This window comes from Balearica regulorum, chromosome 2 (assembly GCF_011004875.1).
Source record: "Balearica regulorum gibbericeps isolate bBalReg1 chromosome 2, bBalReg1.pri, whole genome shotgun sequence".
In the NCBI taxonomy this organism is placed as follows: Eukaryota; Metazoa; Chordata; class Aves; order Gruiformes; family Gruidae; genus Balearica; species Balearica regulorum.
Genome location: NC_046185.1, coordinates 115316889 through 115343045, shown reverse-complemented (window position 1 = coordinate 115343045; position 26157 = coordinate 115316889). Strand labels below are relative to the sequence as shown.

General features: G+C 47.2%; 1 protein-coding gene across 1 annotated transcript in view; it reads left to right on the top strand.

The window, feature by feature from the left end:
- Positions 1 to 7488: 7488 nt before the first annotated feature.
- The window catches only part of TBX20 (T-box transcription factor 20), a 38619-nt gene continuing 19950 nt past the window's right edge, over positions 7489 to 26157 (top strand). Inside the window, exons 1-5 of the mRNA XM_075745383.1 lie at positions 7489 to 7741; positions 9802 to 10036; positions 11382 to 11546; positions 16742 to 16850; positions 22371 to 22529. Of these exons, the coding sequence (XP_075601498.1) occupies positions 7615 to 7741; positions 9802 to 10036; positions 11382 to 11546; positions 16742 to 16850; positions 22371 to 22529 (795 nt within the window). The 5' untranslated portion in view covers positions 7489 to 7614. The remainder of the gene's footprint in view (positions 7742 to 9801; positions 10037 to 11381; positions 11547 to 16741; positions 16851 to 22370; positions 22530 to 26157) is intronic.

Below are 26157 nucleotides of genomic sequence, written 5' to 3'. Positions count from 1 at the left end.
AATGAAATATGAAAAAAGTCAAGAAGGCTTGAAAGAAAATTAAATTTAAACAGTTTCACATAAAATATCTGTCACTGATTAAAAAAAATAAAAAATTAACATTGTTCCAAGAGCTTGAATATGTTTTTCCAAGCAGTCCCACTGCACAATCACATCACTCAATAGCCAGAGATTTGCTTCAACCAACAAACGAGTGCAGGGACAGTTTTCCTGGAAACTGCAAACCCAAAATTTTGGAATGACCACAGTACCTGATCAAAGGAGAGGGAGCCATCCCAGTTTTACAGTCTGCCAGGAACTGCTGTTCCATCTTCGTGTTGAAAGTCAAGGATGAGCTCAGTCCTATCTCTAGGACAGACAAATAGACAGACGTACATATGCCTGTCAGGAAATGATAACTTCAGTGAGACTTCAGAAGTCATGAACCAGAAGAGATTTTTCAGACGCTGTGGCAAACGGTTTCCACATCACTGACATACATTTTTACGTCTTTAAAATGAGCACTGAAATACAGAAGTCTTGTTTTCCACTAAAATTTTGGTCCAAAGCAGTGGTTTCAGCTTACAGTAAATCTTGCGCTGTGGCAGATTGCGGGTTGCTTGTATTGATTCATGGAAGGCAACTAAGAAAAGCACCACTGGGCACATTTAAATGTGTGGTACTGCAGATGTATGTGCATAGACGTGTATACCTACACACACATATTTTTCATGTTGAATATTCCTATCCACTAAATAAGCAAGTCACATTTTATGATTTATAAAATTCTGAGGAGCATTCAGAAATTTGTTGTGTGTAAAGAAATTAAAACTTTTTTTGTGTAAAGAAACCAGGCAAACAGATCCATTCGCAAGCCATTGAAATGCAGTCCCCTCTGTTGAAATAGCTGCACTGTAAATAGAAAAATTTGTGTTCTCCTGTGAAGGAGCTTTTCTGAACCTATCCATCCCTCCAACAAGCCAGCCTTTCTGCTTAGTTCTGCCAGTTAATTCAATGCATATTTTGTCTATCTCTGCAAAACAGGTGGAAGGACCTTGGTTTGAAATTAAGCATGAAGTGGATGTATAAAAATAGAGCGTTAAAGATCATGTGGCTTTTCATAACACCTCTGACTATTGCTTTAAACCACAAAATCCAAAGAGGGTGCTTGGTCACTGCAGGTGCATGCTGCATTGCATAGGTCTTGGCTCTTCTGGGTGCTGGTGGGCATGACTTGTTTTGCTTTGGTTTTCAAGTAAATGATGTTGGGAAAGCTGAGCAAGACACGCTTGCATGTTAATTAAAAACAACAACAACAAAAAAAGGCTCATGTCTTCTGATACATGTGATGTGAAAGGGGGCAGAGGTCCCTCACTGCAAGGAGGCAGGAAGGCCCTAATTGCCTCTCCTTACCCCATCTCTCCATGGGGAGCCCAATTTTGCCCTGGACCGCCCCCTCCACCCACACACACAGGGGCGGGATAAGAAGCTGGCCGGCCGCCGTGGAGCATCCCTCTTCCCGGAGGTGCAAGTGGCTGGGAAGGGAGGCTTTCCCCCCACCCCCCCGCCCCGGGGCAGGGGGGAAGCCTCCCTTCCCCCGGCGGGGGCAGACGCAGCATCAGCGGCCCCAAAACCCTAATCCCCTGCCTGCTTGCTGCCTGCACTCGGGGAGGCGCGGGCAGCTGCGGAGCTGCCCTCGGGGAAACCCAGCCCGGCTGGCTAAAATGTGGTGCCTGCCACAGGGAGAAGTAATTGCCTTGGATAACGACCTTCGTGGATAGTCGGGGTGCTAATAAGCTCGGGGGGGGGGGGGAGAAAAAAAAGTTTCATGCGTGGCTAATCTTAAAACCTAAAGAGATTTTGCAATATTTGAATTAAATGATCACATCCGGAGTCTTGCACTGCTTAGTAGTGTTTCAAATTAGAGCTGCAGAGCGTTAGGAGTAGAAACCTTTAGTGAAAATTTCGTCAGCTTTTAATGATGGTTTTAAACGGGAAAAAAAATAATCTGTGGAGTAACCAACTCGGATATTTTTTTTTTTTAAGTAAAAATGTCATCGCTTCCATTAAGCGTAAACTTTAGGTTTATATGGAAAAATACAGTGTATTTTCTGCACATGAAAGGGGCGTTAAAGTCTAATCGCATCCAGCTGACGTGCCGATGTGTGTATATACAGTACCGCACGTTTGAATAGGCGTTTGTACGCCTATGGATGCACCTATACTCGCACGTTTGTAGCGTGTGTCCGTGCGCTCGTAAACTCGCAGCAGAAACGGTGTGGCTTTGGATCAGGATGGATGTGTTTAATGATCCTCCTGGCTGCGGGACCTCCTGCGTGTGTGACTGTCCGTGTGTCCCTGTGTGTGTGCGTGTGCGTGAGTGTGTTGAGCTGTGCCCGGCCGTTGGCGTTCTCCGTGGACAAAGACGTCTCCCGTTCAGGAGTGCAGCAGCCTGCAAAGTGTGAATAATTTTCAGTGAGGAGTTACACTAAGTGGGAAAGCTTTTAGCACATTATCCACTGGCAATTGGACTATAATCTAATTGTCAGCCCTCGGGTCTTAATAGAGCCTTTCTCTTTCCACCATTGGATTTGCATTTGGGAGATGCCTAATGGGTTTAAAATGCCTCGCATTTTGCTCCAATAAGCCACCTTCTCGGCGTAGGTGACATTGAGATGTTTTCGTTGTGAAATTGGATCTCGGGTACCTGGGCTTCTGCCTTGCTGGCGCGGCTCTTTTCGTGAAGGGAAAAGCGTGAAGCAGAGATGCCCCCGCCGCAGAAATAGAGCTGGGAACGGGGGTTGCTCCGAAACCGGGGAGCGCAAAGAGAGGGTGAATCCGGCAAAGAGAGCGATATAATTAGGTGCAGCAGAGAAGGGAAAAAAAAAAAAAAAAAAAAAAGAAAAAAAAGCGCCTGAAAACAGAGCTGATAATCGCGTAAGGTTGCAGAGACGGAGCCGGGGAGCCCTGTAGCCATCGCTTTGTAAAAGCAGCGATGCGTTCTCAAGACATAAACGGGCGCTTTTGCGACCCTGCCCGAGCGAATAAACACGATTCTTCACACAGAACAAGCTGTTTTCATCTACAAGAGGAAAAAAAGAAAATAATAATAGGAAGAAAAAGATTTTAACTCCTCTTCTCCCGAGGCGGGAATGCGTTCAAGCCAAAAGCAGCACCGCAGGTTACCTTGCAGCGGGCGGTGCGGGCTGAAGGGTCGGGCACCGGCTCCTGGCAGCACCGGGCGAGAAGCAGTTAGGATGGGAAAGCGGCACTGAGGGTCTCGGCAGCAGCACCCCGCACCCAGAGGTTCCTAATTAAGGGGGGGGGGGGGGGGGGAAGTGTTGTTCTTGCCCCCTGCCCAGGCGACGGCTCCGGAGGGAAGACAGGGAAGTAACGGAGGAGGAGGGATGGGATGTAAATGCCAGGTTATCCCAAGGGGCGGTCGGGAGAGAAGAGGGTGTCAGCTCAGCTCGGTGCTCTGGGGGGGGGGGGGGAAATAGCAGCCGGGGCCGGTTTCGGGGCACAGCCCCACGGGTGCCACCGCGGAGCTGCGAACAGATTTGTCCCTGCGCCGTGAAGCGCGTGGCGTGGGGGCTTTTGCGAGGCAAAAAAAAAATAAAAAAAAAAAATAGCGGTGGCCCCTCCATCACTGAGCGAAACAGTTGCTTAAAAACTGAGCGTGGTCCCGCGTCCTGTTGCGCCCCTTCCCGCACACCTTGCCCGCCGGCGGGGCTGCGCGGCCGCGCAAAAACGCGCGGGGTCGGAGCTCATGTCATCCAAGCAAAGGCGCATCTGAAATCATCCCTCCTGCCCGGTAGGACGCTAGGTTTCCTGGGCGGGGGGGGTGGGGGGGGGGGGGGGGAAGTGTCTGCAGGTTTCCCTCCCTCATGTCCCGTTCCCGTCGTGATTTTGGCTAGGTGAGAAAAGGGCCGGAAAGAAGCGGTGTTCATCGTTTTCATGGGATCAGATTTTCGCCTTTGCTTTTTAGGGATGAGACAGACGTTTTGGAGGGGGGCCGCAAGCTCGCTGTTTGAAACCTGACGGTGAAACTGAGATCTAATCCTGATTAAAGCTGATAACTGAACGAGCGCAACGAGGTATGCAGCAATTACCCGCACGCTGGTTTTTGCCAGAGCACAAGACAGCAAGGAGCTCTTCACGCAAAGGAGGGGGGGAAAAGGTACTTTGAAAGCATAACGAAGCCTAATGAAATGGCTCTGCCATGCCAGACTGAGACTAGCGACAAACACCTGGATTTGCGAGGTAGAAAGCAAATCTCTGCGGTGTAGATGACGTGTTCTTTATGTATGGATAAAGAAATAACGAAGGGTTTAATTTAAACGGGTTCATACAAGGCAACCGCCCTGCTCAGGTGCAGCAGGGTTTGTAACTCTCTTCTCGGGACCGGGGACAGCCGCTCTGTGCCGGGCTGCGGCGGGGACGGGCGCTGGGGACGACGGTGGTGACCGGCTGTTCCGACTCGCATCCCTCGGGAAGAGCGCGCAGGGGTTTATTAATTACATGCCCTCGGCTGGGAAAGCAGAGGGGAGCCAAGAGCAGTGGGGTAGTGGTGTGTCCCTCCGACACCCCCCCGGCTCTGAAAGCCCCCCCCCCATCCCCGAGGAGGGCCATGGGCAGAGGCTGCTGAGCAGCCCAGAGGAGCCGGTCTCTCTTCCCCTTTCCCACTCGGGTCCCCGGATCCGCGTGTCTCCCCGGCTCGGCCCCGGCGGGGGAGGGACCCGCAGCGAGGATTAGGCGGCCGGAGCCGAGCCTCATTCATTGCCCACGGGGGAGGAGGGGGTGCTCTGGACGTCTAGACAAGGCTCATTTCCTTATCGGAGGCGGAGCGAGGGGAAAACTAAGAAAATAAAGATTCTCGTGGGATAGAGCGAAAGCTTGCATGGCTTAACCGAGCAAAGAAGAGCCGTCCCGTGTGGACGGACACCGTTTAAAATAAAATAAAACAAAACGAAGCCCCCAGTTTCTTTCCACCTCGTGTTTTTGATCTCCAGGGTACGAGCAGGGACCCGCAAGCCCCCAAGGCCGGTTCCTTTCCCAGGAGGGCAACCCCCTGATCGGAGGCGATCGCCAGCCCCGTCCCCGCTCCACGACCGCGCCGCGGCCTCGGTCTCCCCCTCTCCTGCCGAGCCGCTCCGCTCCTCTCCGCGCCCGGCCGCGCAGTGCCCCTCTCACCGCGCAGCGCTTTCCCCCGCCGGGGCTGAGTCCCTCTCCCCCAGCTAAAGGAGGTGACGGTCACCCCCTCGGGGCTGGAAATCCCGCGGCGAGGCAAAGCAGAAAGGGGTCCGGGCTTTGCCGCAGCTCCCGTGGCTGAGCCGATCCCCGCATGTCGGTGTTTTCCAGCCAGGCGCGGTCAGCACCGAAATACTGACCACCCCCCGCCGCCCCCCTCCCCTAGCCCCGACGGGCCGGGCACGCCGGGGGCAGCCCCTGCTAGGGACAGGTATGTTACGACCTGGCTGCTCGGGGACGGAGATAAACAGGGGGAAAGTGAGACCTTTGGGGGGTTTTGGGGGTGGTGGTGTGAGGTTTTTTGGTTTTTTGTTTTCTCTTTTTTCCCTTCAGGATTTTCGCTGTTACTTTGACGGGGGCTTGGCTTTTTTAATAATCCTTATTTGCGCGGCGCATAGAGGAGGGAGGAAACCAAAAGGGAATTAGGCATCTCCACTACCACCAGAGGAAGGGTGAAGCGAGTAATTCCCCAGGCTGTTTGTACCCTCCCTTGTCTTTCTTTTCTGGCAGGCCGGACCTTGCTTTTCAGGCCTGGCCAGGGGACCCCAGGAACCCCCGTCCCGCCGCCCCTCTCACTCCGGGAGCGGCCCAAGGAGCGGGACTGTCCCGCAGGGAAACCGGGCTGTTAAAAGGAGGGATGTCCCTCGGAATAAAGCGGTAAAGCGATGTGGGGAATTTTTTTCTTTGTTTGTTTTCTTGGGATTGATGTCCGGAGAATCGTTCGTCTCGTGTTCTCCGTGACAAGATGCGATACTTCGTGAGCTGACCTTGCCGCTGCAGGGTCTCCTGGCTCCGCGGCCGCGGGGGCTGACTGGGCTCTTCCTCTGCGCCCCTCTCCCCCAGCTTCTGCCTTAGGCAAGAGCGGGCACCCCAGACCACTGTGGGCCACACTGAAATCCTTATCCCCCTGCCAAACTCTTCAGGCGCTTCTAAATACGCGTCCTGTTTGCGAATATATATATTTATACTCTATCTATTCTACCTATATCTTCTATTGGGTAATTCAGCTAATAAAAGGGCAAAGCGCAATTGGTTCTCGCTCCTTTCAAAGCGATAAGGCACTATTTGGCGTTGCCCACTTCATTGGCTCTGGTTGCAACAGGCAGTCAGGGTGCCTCGAATAATTATTTCTCCGCATTAATTAATGAAGTTCAGCAGGAACAGGAGTGGCACAGATCTGTACCTGACCGGGAGCAGTCCTTCAGCAGTATGTCTTGGCACAAGCCTGCGTCTAAAGGCTTTTTGGATTCTGTTTTGAGTTTAGAAGTTGGCACTTCAGTAAAGAAAAATCGCGTGTCCTCCTGAGTCGTTTTAGCAAGGATATCTTTTCAGTCCTCTTTTTATTTAAAGGACTTTAGTTAGATTACCCGGTTTTTTATTTACGGGAGGATGCTTACGTGGTGTGTTTAAAAGAGCACCGGTGAGCAACTTACTTAAATCACTGTCTCGGGATAATCTGCTCGTTGGCACCATCAGCCCGCCCTGGTTTTCTCTCTGTCTTACGTGCTTGATCAATACCATCTAGTTTGGTGGAGCCGATGAAATGGAGTTTCACGCACTGGCGTGGCTGGGACAGGAACCCGGCAAGGGTCTCACCTGGACTCGGTCGGGGCGAGTACATCTGATTGGGATGACAGTATTTGGGATCCGGTGCGGGAAAACCAAGTGCACGATCAGCCTTAAGGAACCTTCTGACCCAGGAGAAGGCACACAACGACGAAACGGCTGCTTTAAAAGTTGTGGCCTTTTAAAATTCGAATTTAAAACAGAAAATTGACACACACGCGCACGAGGGGGAAAAAAAAACCCAAACCCCAAAAACCAACAACCCACAAACACCCCACAATTTCTTTTCCTCCTTTCAACCATCTCTCCACTGATTCTTGCATCGTCAAAGCCAATAGCCTGGGGACCTTCTCGGGAGCATCCCCGCCCGTGTGGCCTGCCCCCTCCGGGCTCAGAAGAGCGGGGTGCGCACCCCAAACCGCTCCCGCAGCCGGGGCCTCGGCGGGGAGCGGGGCTGGGTTGCCCGAAGGGGGAGCGGGAGCGGCAGCGGGGAGCCCGCCCGAGGGCCGGCCGCCCCCTGCCCACCCCGCGGGCGGGTAGAGCCGCCCTCCTCCTCCTCCTCCTCCTCCTCCTCCTCCTCCTCCTCCTCCTCTTTCCCGCCTCCCCCCCTCCTCCTCCGCGGCCGGGCCGGGGCCCTTGACGTGTCCCGCCGCCGATTGGCCGCCGGCCGATAGGATCTCCGCGGCCCCGCGTTAAGGCGGGGGAGCGCGCAGCGCCGGGCGCAGAGCGCCTCCCGCCCGTCCGGTAACCCCGCTCCGCTGCCCCCCGGTACTCCCGTCCGGGTAGCGCCCGCCGAGCCGCTTCTCCGCCGGGTTGGCCATGGAGTACACGCCGCCCCCCAAGCCGCAGCTCTCCTCCCGAGCCAACGCCTTCTCCATCGCCGCTCTCATGTCGAGCGGCAGCTCCAAGGACAAGGAGTCCCCCGAGAGCACCATCAAACCGCTGGGTGAGTGGGGACGGGGGGGGTGGCCCACGGGTGTCCGCGGGGCGCGGAGCTCCCGTCTGTCCCCGGCGGAGCCCGCTCCCCGCTCAGACTCACCCTCCTGAAGGCTCAGGCGGCGAAGGGTTTCCCCCCCTGCCCATAGGTTTCCTCTGCAGAAGGAAAACCCGCACCGCCACAGCCAGTTAGGTCTCCTCGTTCCCACCGTCGTTTTCAGGCAGGGCTGTTTATAGCATAAATCATTTTCTAAATTCCTCCATCTTAAATTGCGCCGTTTATTTATCCAGTTTCGCCATTCGTAGAATAATCTCGCAGCCTAAGGTAGTTACGTTTTCTCTTCGCTGGTATGAAATGAACCTCTTAAATATTTATTGCAAATCATCTATGGTTTTGAAGTAAAATAAAAGAATTCCCGGCATCGTGCCTAAGCTTACAAGGGGTAGTAAAACTTGTACGTAGACCTGAAAAATCCCTTCGTTCCGCAGCCACTCGATGTAGGCTCATATAGACTGTTTTACTCTACATCGAGAGGGAGGATTTTTATGGTAATTCCTCGCGTTTTTCGGGTAAGCAATTTTGCTTCTATTCGGTCGTCTCGATTCAGATTCCCGAAAGCTTTTTAAAAACATTAGCATCTTCCCTTCCTCCCTCCCTTCCCCCCCCCCCCCCCCCCCCCAATTTCCGCGGCTTGTGGTCCTTGCATGACATCCAAGAGTTAGCAGAAAACTTAAAAAAAAAAAAAAGTATTCAGCTTTCAGGGCGCCAATGGACAAAATTACAGTCAAGCTTAAAGAAATATAGAAAAGGCAGCTCTCAGCGTCTGCTCCATCTAATCGACTGACTCGATAGATTTCACATGGTCCAGAGATTCATTGTAAACTTTGGGTTTTAGTCTAGGCGACAACGTAGGCCGGGAATGTTGCAGTATTCCCGTTTGACATATTTACACGGTCTTGTGTTCAACGTAGCTGGTGTTTTTCATTTTTTATTTTCCGAAAACGCGCTCTCAATTACACAATTTTTAAAAAATTCATTCCCCCACGCCATTCAATTAGAAATCGAAGGGAAACGACTGCCTGTAACTCGGCTTTTATTAACCGGAGATGCGGGAGAAACCTTTCCGCGGAGCGTCAGGGCGCATTTCTGCGCCTTCTGTTTCTTGGCGCCGGATCCGTCGCCGCATCCCGGAGCCGCAGCGCGGGGCCGGGGCAGAGACCACCGCAGCCCCGCTCTCCCCTGTCCTCTCCTTCGCCTGAAGCCTCCAAAGCCTCCCGGGACTTGCGGAGGAGGGGGGCGGGCGGGGGTGGGCAGAGCCGGCGGGAGCCAGCCGCGGCGGGCGGTCAGCGCCGGCGGCATCCACCGCACCCGCGCAGCCAGACGCTCCGCGCAGGTTGCGTGGCCGCACGCAGCTCCCCCGGAGCCTGTTTCTCCAACGGAGTGTGTTCACCCTCAGCAAACCGGCTGGGAGGCAGGGCAGACCTGGCTTTCCGGGTGGGTGAGCCCGCCCTTGGCGTTGAGTCAGTATTAGGAGCTCGCTTCCCCGCGGAGGAAGCGCGGAGCCTGCGCGGGTGCGCTCGGAGTCGGCGTTACGCGCTGTGCCAGAGGCGCAATTTAGGAGCAGCCGCCCGCACTCCCCCAGCGTGGCCCCGGCCCTCGGCAGGCCCCCGGAGCCGAGCGCTCCCGTTTTAATGAGAATTAGTGACCTTTCCGTGGAAACGCTGGGTTAGCAAGAGGGCACGCTGCCCTGCCCCTCCGCGCCCCGCGGAGTGGGTAATAGCCGGGCGGCGATGCGGTGGGGGGCCGCGCTGCTCCCCGCCGCCCCCCGTGCGCCTTCGGGGAGAGGCGCCGCTCCGAGCTCTTCCCGGAGCTCATCTCCGAAAATCACCACCCTTGCCCTCAAATGACGAGCTGACGCCTAAAACCCAGCGCAGATCTGGGGGTGTGCTGGAGGGCAGCTGAACGATAAATGCTTTTTTTTTTTTTAAATAGTTCTCGGCGGTGTCCCGTCCTGGCTGAATCCCCTCTCTCTCTCTTTTTTTTTTTTTCTCCCCCACCAAACCCTGCAGAACAATTCGTTGAGAAATCTTCTTGCGCCCAGCCTTTGAGCGACTTACCCAGTTTGGACCCTCACGGGGAATTTAGCACCAGTCCTTCGTCCCTGTGCACCGAGCCCCTCATCCCCACCACCCCCATCATTCCCAGCGAGGAGATGGCCAAAATCTCCTGCAGCCTGGAGACCAAAGAGCTCTGGGACAAGTTTCACGAGCTGGGTACCGAGATGATCATCACCAAATCCGGGAGGTAAGGCTGGGCAGCCCCGGGGCCCCTCCGGGCAGCTTCCTAAAAGTGGCTTTGGACGGGGGAGAAGGGAGGAAAAAAAAAAAAAAAAAGGAAAAAAAGGGCAAAACAACCAACCTCCCATAGTTTTTTATCTTGGGAGAGGAACACGGATGCGCTAAGGGGAGGAAGAGGAGGGTGAAGCCCCTTAATTGCAGCCGCGCTGGGCAGCAGCCCCTCGGCGGGCTCAGCCCGGCGGTGCGCGGAGCCCCCGGGGGGGGGCAGCGGGAGAGGCGGCCGGTGCGGTGCGGTGCGGCAGCGGGAGCGGGAGCGGGGCCCGGCGCGGTGCGGCCGGCTGAAATCAAACCGGAGGGGTCCCGGAGCCTGGGTGGGAATGTTTCCTTAATAATTGGGTCTGTGGCTAACAGCTCCTTGGCGGGGCTGGGTCGGTACGGACACAGGGAAATGCGGGGTCGTGTGGGAGTGATTGAGTCAGGGCTGGGTTTGGTTTGCTTTTTCTCTCGGTTGCAAATAACGTGCAAAAAGAATCCCAGGCTTTCTCGTCACCTCAAACTGTGCCGTTTCTTCAGTAAAGCTTTTTGGGGTTTGGGTCAGCCAAATGCGATCTGCAGGAGCCAAATGTCTTGTCGGGTTTCGAAATCCCCAAAGTTACTTGTTATTAATGCAGTTCCCCGATGATTTTTCTTTTTTTTTTTTTTTTTTCTAACTAGCGAGCTCTACCAGCATGCGTTTTAAAAAAATAATTTTTAAAAAGTACCTATAAAACCCGCAATTTAAACTTCAAAATTTTCGACTGTTTAGTTATTTATTTCTACGGCATAACCTTACAGTTTCAAGTTGTGTTTTGGCAAAATTTAAGTGAAGAAAGGAAAGTTTAGTTTTCAAAATTCCTCTAAGGAATATTGTGAGCAGGCTTAAAAAAACATGCATCTAAAATATGTGAGAATATTAACGGAAATAATTTCGGCAATATTTCCCTAACACTAGTATGGATTCCATTTAAAAAAATGATCTGTTTCTAATGGCTTATGCACATTAGGTACACCCACTTTCTGAAATCGTTGTGTACTTTTGACTAATAGGCAAAAGTACCTTTTTCCTTTACTTTTTCACTTTTACCATTTTTTCTTTTTGCTCCTAAAAAATCGTTCTGATTTCAAGCTGCTCTTTCTGTGCGTATTAAGAGAGATGCACAGAATTCAAATTTTACCATGCTGAAGCAGAATCAACAGACACTTCAATTTTTTTTCAGGTGGTTTAAATATAGTTATTTTAGCAGCTTTTCAGAAGCTTTTCTTATTTCTGTTCTCCATCCATGTATTTATTTTCTGATTTGCCTTTATTTCAGGAGAATGTTTCCTACGATTAGGGTTTCCTTCTCGGGAGTGGATCCTGAAGCCAAGTACATTGTGTTAATGGATATAGTTCCTGTGGACAATAAAAGATACAGATATGCCTACCACAGGTCTTCCTGGTTAGTGGCTGGAAAAGCTGACCCTCCGCTCCCTGCAAGGTTTGTAGGTTTTACTGCTGGTCTTTCTTTTATTTTTCTTTACTGATTTTTTTCTTCTTTCCTTCAAGAAATACCTACTATCAATCTTTCCACGTTGTTTGCGAACAGCGCTCTGAGACTTTGAGTCTGTGCTCAACAAAGTTGATTGCAAAACTCTGATTAATTTCTGTGATGCAGAATCGGGCCTCAAATATCTGCTTGAGGCTTGATTTATACTGGACGTTCCAAGGCATACAGGATTTGGCTAAAGGCTCTTTTTATATATATATATATGTGTGTGTGTGTCTGTGTGTGTATATATATATAAAATGAAGTTTGCCTCAATTCAGATAAGAAAGCTTTAAAAAAAAAAATTGATTTGTCTCTCGGGCTTGCCCCCCCTCCGTTTGACCTCATAATTTAAAGCAATCCAGGCACCACCAGCCAAGTACAAGTAGAAATACTACATTAGAGTTCAATGCTGTTTATGCTTGAAATATTATTTCTTGATAACATACTCAATGTTTACTAACCAATAATTCTACTCGTGTTTTTAGTCGTCTCTTAGACAGCAGGCAAAGTACGGATCAGTTCTACAGCACAGAGATTTATATTTTTTGGTAAAGAAATCATGGCACTTTCTGAGATGTTAGGGAACAAAAAATCGACACGGAAACAAAATGCTATAGAAAATCAGTTTCTAAAATCATTCCGTTAATGTAATTAATGACTGACTCCTTTCAGCATTGGGAAACTGAGGCTGCAGCACTAGGCTGTACGGTAGGAGGGCACTTCAGCGGAGACCCACGCTTCATCGTATTCAGCCCAGCACTTCAGTACGTACTTAATTCCCCAAGTCCATTAAGACTGAAGCACATGTCGAATGGCTTTGCTGAGTCAGAGCCGGAGATATGGAAATAACGTGGATGCCCCTCTGGCTTTAAAGAAACTTCTTGTAAAGGGCTCTGTGCAGACACATAGATCTGCTCCAGGTGGCTTAGCCGGGGGTTAAAAACTTGGTTATTACAGAAACAGAAATTAGAAGTGAAACATAAGAAATGTAAGCACATTTTTGTGTGTGTGTGTGTGTGGACCAAATCCTGCACACTTTGCTCGTATAAATAGTTTGACTGAAATCTTGCTGACTGCTGATCTCTGGAAGGCGGCTTAGGGAAGTAAACAAACAAAAAGTGCATGCAGAGAAGCTGTGATTAAAGACGGCAACCTAGGAGTTATGTCGGCTTTGTTTTCGTGGCCAAAAACTCCTTCTTGCAATGTGGTTAACGTCTGAGGGCTTCATTTGACGTATTGTAATGGGCACTGATCAAAACCCAAAGAAAAAAAACCACGGGTCCTGCTCCAAAAGAGTCAGCACCAAAAGAAGAAATAAGGGAAGGACAGAAATAGTTTTAAGGCAGGGTTCTCCCCTTCTTATTTTTCTGTTCAAGTGCCTTTTGGGATACCTTTAAATAGATTGCTTATTCAAACTATCATCTGGCATAGACTAGCTCAATGAGGAAATACAAGAGTATAAGACAAGAGGTTGATCCTTGGAATAATTAGCAACTGCCCTACTGACTGTTTTAGAGCTGGGGGTCAAACCTTCTTGGAGTTACATATTCATTATCATCGTACTGTGGTAGCTCTTTAAGGTCCCCATCGAGTCAGTGCCCCTATGTTCAAACGTGTACCTTTCCTGTTTCATTTTCAGGATGCTTAGCCAAAAAGATCACTGATCATAGCACAGGCACAGATTACTTTTTCTTTGTATGAACGGTACTTACATATACATTTATGCACTTTCTCCTCCTTATGCTCCTGTTTGGTGAGAAAAAGGATGTCAAGAGGTTCAGTGTGCTGATGTTTGCATTACTAGTGCATTTCCTGGAGTGTTAATGCATCTTTTGAGGTGGGAGGCCTCAGTCCTGCTTGAACAGATTAGAAGTAGCACTCTAAAGGGTTTGGTCCTGTTCCAGTAACAGGAGCCCTTAATGAAGTTATGATTTCTTGTCCTCCAAACACACAGTTTTAGCTCTCCTTACTTGAGGAGCATCAGTGAGGGGCATGCATGCGCTTAGCATCTGGGCGCTGGTACGAAGGTGCGAGCTCCCCGTGCACATCACTGCCTGCATCTGCGTAGGCACAACGGCATCAGGGGAATTATTCAGGAGTCACATTGTGCATGGGTGTAAGACTTTGCAGGATGAAACCCGTTAGGTGTTTTGCTCTTTCCATCGCAAAAATAACTTTCAACGCTAAGACAGCTTTATTTTTTTCTTTTTTTAAATAAAATTAATAAGTATTCTGTAATTCTGTTTGAAAGATTAGCCCTTCAGGGAACTTTCTGCAAAAAACAGTTTTATCCCTGTCTTCCTGCTGTCAACATTTAAGACAAGTTTATGTTGCAATGAACACTTAAATAAAAATACTTTTCAGAGACTCTTTTGTAAATCTTCTAAAGTGCTATCTGGGGATAGAATTCCTATGTGATATTTCATGTTTCTTCTTCCAAATTACTAAGACTGTGTGAAACATCAGTTTAATAAGTTTCAGCATGTACCTTTATTTGCTCTCCGTCCTTTTTCATCTCCTTCCTTTCACTCAAAAGTCTGCCTTTTTAAATTTTTTTTTTATTTTACTGCATTTGGCTACAGTAATTTGTTTAACAAAGTTGTAGCGTTTACACACATCCAGAGAATTCTAGGTAGGAGACCTTTAAAAAAGTATTATATTTTGCAAATTATTTGAGACATTAAGGTAATTAAAAGCAGCATGCACAGGGCTTGTAGGACCAGATCAACTGTTAAACTAAATACAAGGAGAGTGGTGTCGCATTCCAAAATATGCAAGAAGGAAGCGGTGCCCAAACCTTGCATATATCATGAAACATTATATACTGTGGAGAAAATTCACATCCTAATATGGCTCCTGAAGCCTTTGTGAATTGGAGCGAGCAGCCCCTCGCGTCTGGCTGGCCTTGGGCAGCAGAGCTTGTGCGAACTTCTGGGGGAGCCTCGTGCGTTGTGCTGGAATGCGCGCGTTTATTTCTCTAACCCCTTTGCTCGTGCGTGCTTGTGGCCTCATCGACTTCTACTTCAGAGGGTGATATGTCAAATTTTGAACCCTTTTCTTCAAGACACGCAAGCTCAGGCTGTGGAAGTGTGCAGATAGGTGTAGTTCACCAGGTGGAACCACGTGTTGCAGTGGGATCAGTGGCATGTAGCAAATCAGTAAAGAAAAGCAAGGTCTGTGAATCCATTTATGTAACTGATAATCAGGTGCCCATCCTTCACTGACTTTCCCATTAGCGCTCTGCTAACATCTAGGCACTTCGTAGTTCGAAAGCAGTGCCAAGCATTAACTGCCTATGGTGCAAAACAATTGCGCTCAGCTTTTAGACACATGAAGATCTTTACTCATTCCCAGCACATACTTGAAATAGTTTGGCTTTTTGGTCTCGATTAGCCAAACCTTGCCGAGCCTGACACTCTGTGATTGCAGTAAACATTATTAGCTATCCAGACATTCAAAATTAGGAGTCAGGCTCCAAAAATTAAAAAATTTAAAAAAAATGACAAGACTGGCTAAAAAGTTGCAGGACACATTCAGGATTCTTTTTGGTTTGCCTTCTCTTAATTCAGGGCTCTAAAGATTGAGACTTTCAGTTTTTTTACAGGAAGACAAAGTTAATTTTCATGAGAGGTAAAATTCTTTTGACATAACAGGATTCTAGGTCTTGGGTTTTCAGATACATCATAACTTTTCACGAGCCTCACTGCAATCAGCAGAGTCAATAGTGATGAAGATGTCTGTATGCTAGGAATGTTTTATTGCAACAGGAACCCTGGCTCAGCATCCCTCCCGTGGACACGGCTATACCAGCCAAGCTGTGCTGCGAATCAATGTAAGGAAAATATCCTGCACGTCTGAAGCGAGCTGTGCTGGTAAAACTTTAGTTTCACCATGTCTTGGGGATTCTGTTGGCAAAACTGGAGAGTACAGGATCAAATCTCTTTCCTCTTCGAGCAACAGAGTTGTGCTCCCTGGAGGCTTTAGTACAAGCATTCCTTGATTAGGGATCAGTGTAGTCTATCAGAGAGTTACACCCCATCCTTTAGTGGTTTTTCCATTATCCTCTTGCCTAACCAAAATCATAACTCAATGGAAAAAAAAATAAATTATCTTTCAAACCCGGCATCTCAGCGCTGCCCCACCCGCCTAATGGAAGAAATCCATCCGTGTGGCCAAAGACATCACCCAAAATGAGAGTCAGGCCCTCAGCGAGCGATAACCAACACCGACAGAAGCAGGACAGGTCCAGTTTGCACTAGCTGAAGGTCTAGTTCATCTCTTAATTCACTATCAGAAAAGAAGTTTTGAGCTTAATTTTCAGCAATGCATTATCCCTATAAAAAAATCATTGGTTTTAAACAGCCTGGCACTTGTAGTTAGTCTAGTCATAATGTATATATCATTGTATCTACATGTCTTCTGTGCTTCCTTTTCTTCTGCTTAATTTCCCAAGTGGCGGATTGTTAATTACAGAGCTGCAATTAATTTTTTCATGTCAGACCACTGTGCTGGACTGCAGCCTTCAACCTCTTATAAACAGACGTCACCACAGCTAATGTGTGATCGAGTGCAGGTTAAAATCATTATCACGGCTTAATGTTACATATAAAGAAAAATGCATTTTTATCTACATTCCCCCATTATCTCTCTAATGACACCATGTTTTTTCTCTTGGAGCTGTAGTCATTGTTATTTTAAGTGCTTGTTAGTACAGCTGTGGGGAAAGACATGATCAATTTTTCATTTGGGAAAAGACACAACAGCGAATGTTAGTTAATGTCTCCATTTTAGATAACTCAATAAAATAATAGGTATGGTTAGAGAGCAATCTAGTACTTGGACATGGGATTCTTCATCACGTTCCAGTGAATTAAACAACTCGAGTCATCTGCTTTACTGTTTTTCATTAATGGTCATATTTCAGGCATTCATTAATTTGGGGGAGATGGTGTGTGTCTTGTTCGAGTAGCAGCTCTGTATTACCCTAAGCTCTCAGGAAATCCACGTCCCTGAAACCACCGCATATCCCTAAAGCAAGATATTACAGGCTTTTTAATTTCATACAGAAGCAGTGCCCATGCACAAGCCAAGAGGTGAGATATTTTTTTTTTTTATGAGTATGCCTTTTCCCTGTGTATTTTTAGGTTGTATGTGCACCCTGACTCCCCGTTCACCGGAGAGCAACTGCTGAAGCAGATGGTGTCCTTCGAAAAAGTCAAGCTCACCAACAACGAGCTGGATCAGCATGGCCACGTGAGTAGCTCTCCTGGTGGGAAGGGGTAAAGGAACCTCCATAGGGGAATCGCTCGCCTGTGCCACAGGGCTAACCTTGTGGGAGAGAGACCACGATGGGGAACGGCTGCCGTGGCCCCCACCGTACACCCCTCTTGGCCGGCCCAAGTGCAGTGGAGTGGACGCTGTGTGAAGCTTAAATATGTTGGGTTTTAATCTCTGTTGTAGAAGAATGAGTGACTTCAGAAATCGGGTTTTTTACCTCTTGTAAGGTAGAGCCCAGGTCAACACGAATGTTCAAATTATGCTCCTACCGCCATCAGAGGCAGAACATCCACTGGGGACAAGGTCAGGGTGGAGCTGAGCATCAAAACAAGGGAGAGAAGGGAGGCAGGTGAGATTTTATCATGCTTCTGCCTGCATTTTGCTGTGACTTGGCAGTATGCTTTGCCATACGCACTGGCTAGCAAGCTCTCGTGCTTTGCCATGTGTGCTTAGAAGCTCCCTCTCATTACAGGCAACCTCTTAAGGTTGAGTCCATCAATAAAAGCTCTTGTACTTCCAGACTCAATGCAGCACAGGCGCAGAGTCAGCAGAAAATACTAATCTTGACACCAATGCAAGCACTATCGAATTATGGCAATAAGTGTGCCTCAGTTGCCCTTGAAACTCCTTTAGCTACCTGACTGTCTAATGGGGTGGTAAGACAAAGTGTTGCCTGTCCTGTCCCCTCCCCAAAAATGCCTGTAAAGTGCAAGAATGGCTTGGTAGCACCTCCAAATTGCAAAGGAAGAGCTAAAAGTGTTGTCCCTGGGCTCGGCAGTTCCCCAGGGGAAGGCTGAAGGATCAAGGGGATGGATTTGAAAGGGTCGTTGGCTGAGAACGGGGCAGCTAAGAAGACAGAGTGTAAATGCAATGTTAGTAAATGAGATGTTGGGAAGAGAGGAGTGGTTTTTTTAACTCTGAAGCATGTGTAGGGATAACTAACCTGTAAAGGTGAATAATTGTGGCATACACGGTGTCAGAAATCCCTCCCCTGGTGTGCTATTTATCCCCTTTTTGGACTGTGTGAGACCGTTTGTCTGAGCTGTGTTCTGTGCAAATGCTTCTCATCTGAAACAGAATTTTTACTTAATTCAAGACCTAAGAATTGAATCACACCCACGATCATTTAAAATATATCCTGAAAACAACAGCAGCAATAGTAGCTAAAAACCAAACTGAAACAAAAGAAAGCTCAGATAGATGTCTCTGTGTTGTTCTTTTGTAAAGATCCATATTTTTCTTGAATCCAGTTCCCACCGTTGTTGCCTTCCTGACTAGTGGAGAATGTCTTTTTTTTTTTCCCCTCTCTTTTATTTCATAATCTGTAGAAGGGCAAAGCTGAAGATTTGTGGGCTCTATCACCGAGTGATGATAGAGCAGTATACGTGCACATTTAAAAAGAAGCATTTTTCATCATAACAGGGGCCATGTGTGCCTCTAATAAAGGGCTCGCAGCAGTATATTGCAAGCTAGTTAGGAGCGATGCAGTTCCCAGAAGCCCAGACGAATATAAAAAAGAAGTAGGTCTGAGAAGCTGTCGGGAACAGAGACATGTGACAGCAAGACGACGTAATCGTCTCAAAAACAGGCAGTGGGAGAAAATGATCCGTAGCATTTGAGATGCGGCTTCCCGATTAAGTTTCCAAGAAGCGGCAGAGGTGGATGCCATTCTTTACGCGAAGGCTTTGGACAGCCAAAGTTGATGGAAAGTTTTGCATGTTCAGTTAGGAATAAGCCCCGAAGGCTTCATCCCGTGTTGAGATTTGCGTGACAGGCGTTACACCTTCGCGGAGCACTCCCTTTTTAATATTTTGTGGTTTTTTTATGTTCCAAATTAGGGTGTCAGGTTTTGTGCGCTGCCTTATTGAAGCTATGTAAATACCATCATTGGCTGCTCAGTAGAATTAAGGAAGAAATTAATTCTCCGTAGCTTTTAAGGAGGGCTCGTGTGCCACGACCAATGGCATTTCTGAGCTCCCGTATACTAAGAGAAGGGGAGAACTGAAGTGCCTCCTGAAACCTGTCCCTTCAGTTTGAAAGAGCCCTTCTTCAATGACAAGATCTTTTTAATTGACCTGCTAAAATCTTAATTATGTTTGATAAGCCATGTTGGTTCCTGAGGAAGTTTTAATGACCTAAAAAATGCCTTTAAATGATAGTTATAGGTAGAGAAGGTGGATCCAACCTGACTGCAGTTTGTTCTAGTTGCTTGCTTTCTCTATCCTCCAGAAGACAGTTTTGGTTGTTAAGGTAATTGTGGTGTTTTCTTTGTAGGGTGGTTCATTTCCTGAGAAGGAATCTGAAGAGAGGCATTTTTTTGTTCTAGCATTTGTTTGTTTTCTCTTATTCTGAGACTTTTGGAGTTGGCAAGCATCTCTGCTTGTGTATCTTCAGCAGCGTGCATAACCCCATAGCTATGTACATATTCTCCCCAAGCATCAGGCAGAAGTCTTATCTCTGTGTGCATGACATACAGCTTGCTCCATGGAAACACTTTCAGATATCCTTACCAGAGGAAGGAAACGGCTCCTGTCTCTGGATTTTTACAGCCAAGCAAGTAATTCCCATTTTTCTGGTTGTGGAACATTTATGAATGTGATTCCGCCCCCCCCCCCCCCCCCATTTCTGGTGATGTTTTTCATGTAGACTGCTTCTTTTAGGACTTTTGGTTGCATTTAGTTGGGGTGGCATCGTTTCTGGTTTATGGTGAAGTGAACCATGAGTGTATACATTATTGTAATTGCTTTTCTGGCATTTATGATAGCAAAACTCAAACACATGAATGTTTGCAAAAGCAAACACAAAGGTGTGAACATGGCCAACAATTAACTGTGAAAGCAAGGGTTTCTGAATAGCCATAAGGAGTTATGCACAGAGTTTTGTCGGGTTTTTTTTTTAAGTCAACCTGGCAGAAGTTAGGAACTTCCATGCTTTTAGAAAGCAAACTTTGCCTGGTGACACACTTCTTCAGTGAATGTGGAAACCGCATTCACAAAATAGTTCCCAAATTCAGAGTCACCTCAGGGATTTTGCAGCTGGCATCCAGATTGCCTCTGATGACCGGTCTGTAGTCAGTGGGAACCAGATGCCTACAAACCTGCCTGACCTTACAGCAAGCAGGATCCTGTAAGGACAGATCCCGGTCATCTCCCCTGCCCCAGGCTGTCAGCACGAAGGCAGATGGGATGGCTGGGGGCCTGTGACCACGCTGTACTGCCAGTAAGCGTGTGCCGGGGGTCTGCCGTGAGGATGTGTGAACCTGACGTTTCTCTCGGGGCACACCAACATGGGTATCGCAGAGCTGGCATCAGGGAGTTTCTGAGGGCTACACAAGGCAGGAAGGAGACTACATGGACTTTGAGACCACCCTTGAGGGCTACTCTGTGAGATGCACCCTGTGTGCCTAACTCCTTTAAGCTGTTTTGATGGTCCTAACATAAGAAGTTGCATGGATATTAAGGGGTATCTTTGTTCAGTATCCTGCTGAATTTATATCAGTGAGTACTGCAACATCGGCAGCCTGCGCGGGGATGAAGATGGAGTGCTACGTACACAGACCCTCATGAAAAGGAAATAGTGGCCTTAACCTCGGCCATGGGTCTGTTGTGACCTCCCGGCTACATTCGGTACTTGTTTTGTACCTGAATGTCCTACTTGCCTCTGGTGGGAACAGGCAGGGCAGAGCGCCATGGCAGGCGATGTTATCCATGTGCACTTTTGGTTTCGGAAAACTTTCATAAAGGATTACGTGGTCTTGTTTGAGAAACAGAGTTTCTTTATCACAATTTGCATTCAGAGAGGAGCGAAAGGAAAGGGCATGTGTGGGAGCTGCTCTGTCACAGCTTTTTCCTCCTTCCGCTCGGCAGCTGCTCAGATGTAATGCCTTGGTGTAGATACCGTGGCCGTGAAAGGCAATGGGAAGCGCCGAGCGCTGTGGGCCAACCGTTCAGTGACCTCATCACCATCCATGTTATGTCCTTTAAAATGTCTTTTCCAGCTGCTTAGAGCAGCCCAAGTGACTAGGCTGGTAAGACAAAATTTTACAAAGAGAGGGAAAAGCGCTGAGGATATTAACAGCAAGGTCAACAGCTGATGCATGTGTGCATACACAAAATGGTGAAGTGATATGAGAAAGGACCTGAGTTGGTAAAAACGGGCGTGCAACACTTTCAGGACGATGGTTCCCCATCACTGCAATGACTTTCCTCTCGCTGTGTGCCCCGTGCAGAGTCACAGCAATATTTGGCCCTGAAGGAGCAGCAGAGAAAATGCTGATGGAATTTTTAGCCATGACAAAGCTGTCTCTAAGCTCTCCACTCCAATGCAACGTGCAACCTTTCTCATCGACTGAGTTAGCATGAAATACTGCACCATTTCTGCTGTGTTTCAGCTGAAGTTAACGCTTCCCGAGGAATGCACATTAGCTATTCCAGATGTACAGAGCTAGCTGTAATGTCGTTATAGCCCCTGCAAAATAGAACCACCCACACCATTGCCAATTTCGTCTTGTGACTGTGATTATATCCAAAACAAGGACTGGTGCGAGCTGAGCTCTGTATTTAATTCTTATATTGTAATACTGTGGTTAGAGGCAGCCAAACAGGCCTCCAGCCAGAGGTAGCTGAAGCAAGTGGGACTCTCGATTTGACGCCAGTGAATGTTGAAATTGGTTAGTTGGTACATTAGGTTTAGAATTATTTTGGGAGCTCGTAAACAATTATTAATAAGGATAAAATGGCAAAACCTGATCATTTTGGGGTTTTGTACTGGTTTCCCTCCTTGCTCTCGTTTTTGGTAGTCTGTGGTGAAGAGCATCTAGGAAGCAGGTTGCTCTAAAGGTTTCATGGAATCATAGAAAATCATGAGTTGGAAGGGACCCATAAGGATCATCAAGTCCAACTCCCAGCTCCTTGATTTGGTCAGCCAGTTTGCGCTGGTGGTGGTGATAGCTTTTTAGTTGTTGGGTTTTTGCGGGTTTTTGCAGGGGTTTTTTTTTTTTTGGTTGTTTGGTTTTGGTTTGGTGGTTTTTTTCCTGGGTTTTTTTTTTTTTTTGAGGTGTTCCTGGCTGTTTTCATTCTGCACCTGCACGTTTTTGCAAGTGTGAATTCTTGTCCAAGAGCTTTCAAGAGTTAAATATTTACACTTGCAGCTGACACCTGCAAACTGGGGCACATGCTAGCAGTAACAAATTCTGTATGTAAAACACTTCACCTGTAGGAACAGGTATTTATGCTTCAAAAAACGTGTGTGCTCATCAGTGGTGTAGGAGTGAGAGGAAACTAGCTCCTGGGATGCTTGTTTTTCCACCTTCATTTTTGGGAACTGTCCAAAGGAGCTGAAGAGTATGTTCTGAAAATCAACCAGCCCCTGGCTGGTTAGATTTTGGATGTCTCCCCTGCAGTGTTAATTAGATATCACCCCACCCATGATTTTACAGCCTTTGAGGGTCCCGTTAACCTTCTTCTCAGGACACTGCCTTGTCACTCTTTCTTGCAGATCATCTTGAACTCCATGCACAAGTACCAGCCAAGGGTCCACATTATTAAGAAGAAGGATCACACGGCCTCTTTGCTAAATCTGAAATCAGAAGAGTTCAGGACATTTATCTTTCCAGAAACAGTTTTTACTGCTGTTACAGCCTACCAGAATCAATTGGTAAGTATAGTTGCTAATTTCCATGGATTAACTAAATCCCACCCTGCTGAAAACTCCCTTTTCCCCAATCCAACCTAAGAAACATTCTGATTTAGTTTACGTTTCCATGCCAATGTCTGTAGTGACCATGTCCAACCTTATTCATATTCAGGAGTAATTCTTCCATTTATGGGTAGTACTACTAACTTCAAAGGGACATGAGGATTATTCATGGGAGTAAAGATGACATGAAAGAGGCTTTCATTTCTCTTCCCTTCTGTCTACACAAAGCTGTTTGCATATTACCATTTAGTCCTTTTCTAATTATAGCTCATTTAAGAACTGTTCTTATTTGCAGTGATCTTTAACGCCATGAGCTATTAGCTGAGAGATATTCTGTTTTGCACATGATGATTTCATGGGCTTAAAAAATTGACTAATTAAGCTGTAAGGCTCAAATGTAAGGGAAATCACTTGGAGATATGCTTTTCAGAGGCTGCCCAGATTACATCCAGATGTCTGAATTTCAATTTGCATGCCAGTGAATGATATATACAAAATGGAGGAGATCATAACAATGGATTGCTAATGAGTAATTTTAGGAAGTATATAAACAATCGGAGAGCAGGGGCTCTGCTTGACAGTGGATAAGGCTTTAATATTTAAGTCAGTGGAAATATGTTGTCTTCGGTGTGATTCAGGGCGTGTTTTAAGGGCTTAATGACTATGGCACTTAAAAAAACCCCCACAACTTCTTTCCTTCTCTAATTCTCCCAAGTTAAGACAAATACAAGTACTGTCCAAACACGTGGGCAGGCAGCTTCACAGAGTCAACGTACCTGCTGGTTTATTTAAAGAAGTCTGCGCTTCTTAATATGAAGCAAAAGTAATTAATTTCTAAATGCCATGAATAAAATGAACCTACTGCATATAGGGTCAAAGAAGCTATGAAGTTAATAGTAATAGTATTGTCAGTCCTTATGACAGACCCCTACTTCCAGCTTTAAGGCTTTAATATCAGAATGTATTGATTTTTAAACTCAGGTTTCTATCTGAATGCTGCAGAAAATGTATTCAGCACCTGGCAATCTCAAGAATATAATGTTTGGACAGGCGGTTAGGTTTTTCCACATAACTTTCTGTAGAAACCAGCAAAATAGTAACAGGCACAAAACCAGCTAAACTTGGAATTTATTTGTGTAGGATGGATTTGTGTTTACCGACGACATTTACACCAGAGATGTTTCTAAACTAACCTTCCCGAAGCACATACATTGAGTCCTGGAAAATTTCTCAATGGAACATCTCTGGAACCCCTAGAGGTTGATGCTGTCATTTTATTTATGACTAATGAAAATGGAGCCTTTTTTCATTTTTGCCATTTCTTTCAGAACTGTTTTAAGGAGGGGTTGATTACATTTCTGGAGGTTATTAGATAAAAGCTAAATACATTACACTTTCAACAAACTATCTCATAATTTAAGATTTAAAGGGCGTGCATTTATTTAAAGTCAAACCACTGCCACAGAGTTGAATTGTAGGTCAGATTTCATTTTAAAATGCTTTCTAGCAGATGTTCTCTGATTGTTTGTGAGACAGTCTCTCAGGAAAAATATGGCCATAAATGATTGTGAGTCTCATCTGGCTTTGGTGGATACAAAAAGTTTCTCTCGTGATGTCATACCAAATCTTTAACATTAGGTAAATGGAAGTTTGATTGGCTCAAGAGATGAATAGACCTCCTTATTATTCTGCAGTGCAGTTGGTTTGGTGTGTTGGTGATCTAAGTCAATGGAACGAGTTAGAGCTTGTCTTCTTTCAAGGGAGTTTTCAGAACGCTGCCATAAAAATGCTCATGGTACGTGAGGCACTAACCCGCCACTCTTTGCAACATCACCACGAGTCAAGGGTTTATGGTTATCTTGGGAGTAGAACGAGACTATAACTAACTTACTGAGCTGTTGCAAGGTCCTGTGACAAGGCTAGTCTTCAGGGTAGTTTCCACCGGCTGTACTTGCATGATAGGACAACCAGCGCTGAGGTCCCATGCTGTTTGACCAGCCCATAGGAGCAACCGGTGAGCTAGAGCACCTCCTATGTAGTGCCTCAAAACAAGGACCTTCCCCAGGGAGCTTGCCCCTGTATGGACACGAAACATTGGGCGGGAAAAGCAGGAGCCCAGGGATGTAGTGAGTTTCCTTGGGTGGCAGAGAAGGTGTGTAGCAGCCACAGGAGCAGCCGCTCAGTGCATCGTTCATATACTGCAGACCAGTAATTAAATACTTAGGGTTTGTCTTCATGAGCCTCTCCCTCCCTCTCCGTGTTTCCCTCCCAGAAGATGTCTTTCTCAGATTGAAAAGTTGGGTTCAGTCGGGTTTGTTTCTGTGTGTTTTTTTGGTTTCTTTTTTTGTGGGTTGAGTTTTCTTTGTTCTTTTTAATTTTGGAGGAGAACCACCCTATTTTGAAATACCTTTGTTTGATGAGAGCATTTGATTGTTTGGGGATTTGGAAAAAATCCTTCTTTCTGAGTCTTGAGGGCTAGCTATTAAAAATGAGGTTGCAGCCTCTTCAATACAGGCTTTTTTTGAGGAAAGCCAGGCTGACATAGCCGGTCAGTATGAAATGCTGAGAGCTGTTGTTTTTCATGGGCTTCAGCTAGAGGTGGTGGCATTCGCTGCCTTGCAGGACAGGTCCTTGCTGTCCCTCATCAAGCTCTAACTTCCACTTAGTTTTATTTTCAATTCTTGGAAGAAGTATGACTGGAAAATCTGAATATTATGATGATCTCTCAGGTTTTATTCACCGTATCTCATTTGGTTGGACAGCTAGAAAATTTCACAAGGGCAATGATGTATTTTTTTCCTGGTCACAAAAAACCTCACAGTGGAAGCCACCACCTATGCCTGAAAAGTTTCACTGCAAAGTTAAGGGGAGCCACGATGCATAGGGGCAAAGAGACTCCTGATCAGGGGGTTACTCTGGCAGAATGGAACGGCTGACAGGACGCGCTGGGCAGGTTTGTAGCTGCATTTGAAGAAGGGAGCACAGTTGTGGTTGTAAGATCTCTGGTTTTCCAGGACTGTGATGATTTTAATGGGGTTACTCCTTTAACTCAGGCTCTGTCACTTTAAATCTGAGTGCTCCCCACGTTTTTCCTCCCTTCTTCCCTTCCTCAGCCTCTTTCCAAGCAAGAACAGTTAAAGTGCCTCTATGTGATGGCTGGTAGGTCTGGCAGAGAACATTTGCATCCCAGTAAACAAAAACAAAAAAACCCCCCAAAAACCAACCAAACAAAAAACACCAAAAAAAGAAAGCAAACAAAAAACCCCAAAAAACAAAGGTGGGGCTGAACTGAAGCAACATCTTCAGGTTTGCAAGCAGTGGCTCCTAGTTTGGGCTCCTGTTAGTTGATGTGCAGCTCCACCAACGAGGCTCAGATGTTAGCAGGGTGCAGTGCATTGCTCGTGGAAAAGACAACCCGATTCATGCTGTTAAAATATTTGGAAGCAGCAATGCTGTACGTGGGTGTGTTCCTCCTGCTCTGGGTAACGTGAAGGCTGAGCCCACTGTCCCCTTCGGTCTTTCCACTGCCGTATGTGTAGAACACCCTGGTTTGCCTCCCGAGCTTTTCAGCATCTCAGGAGTAGCA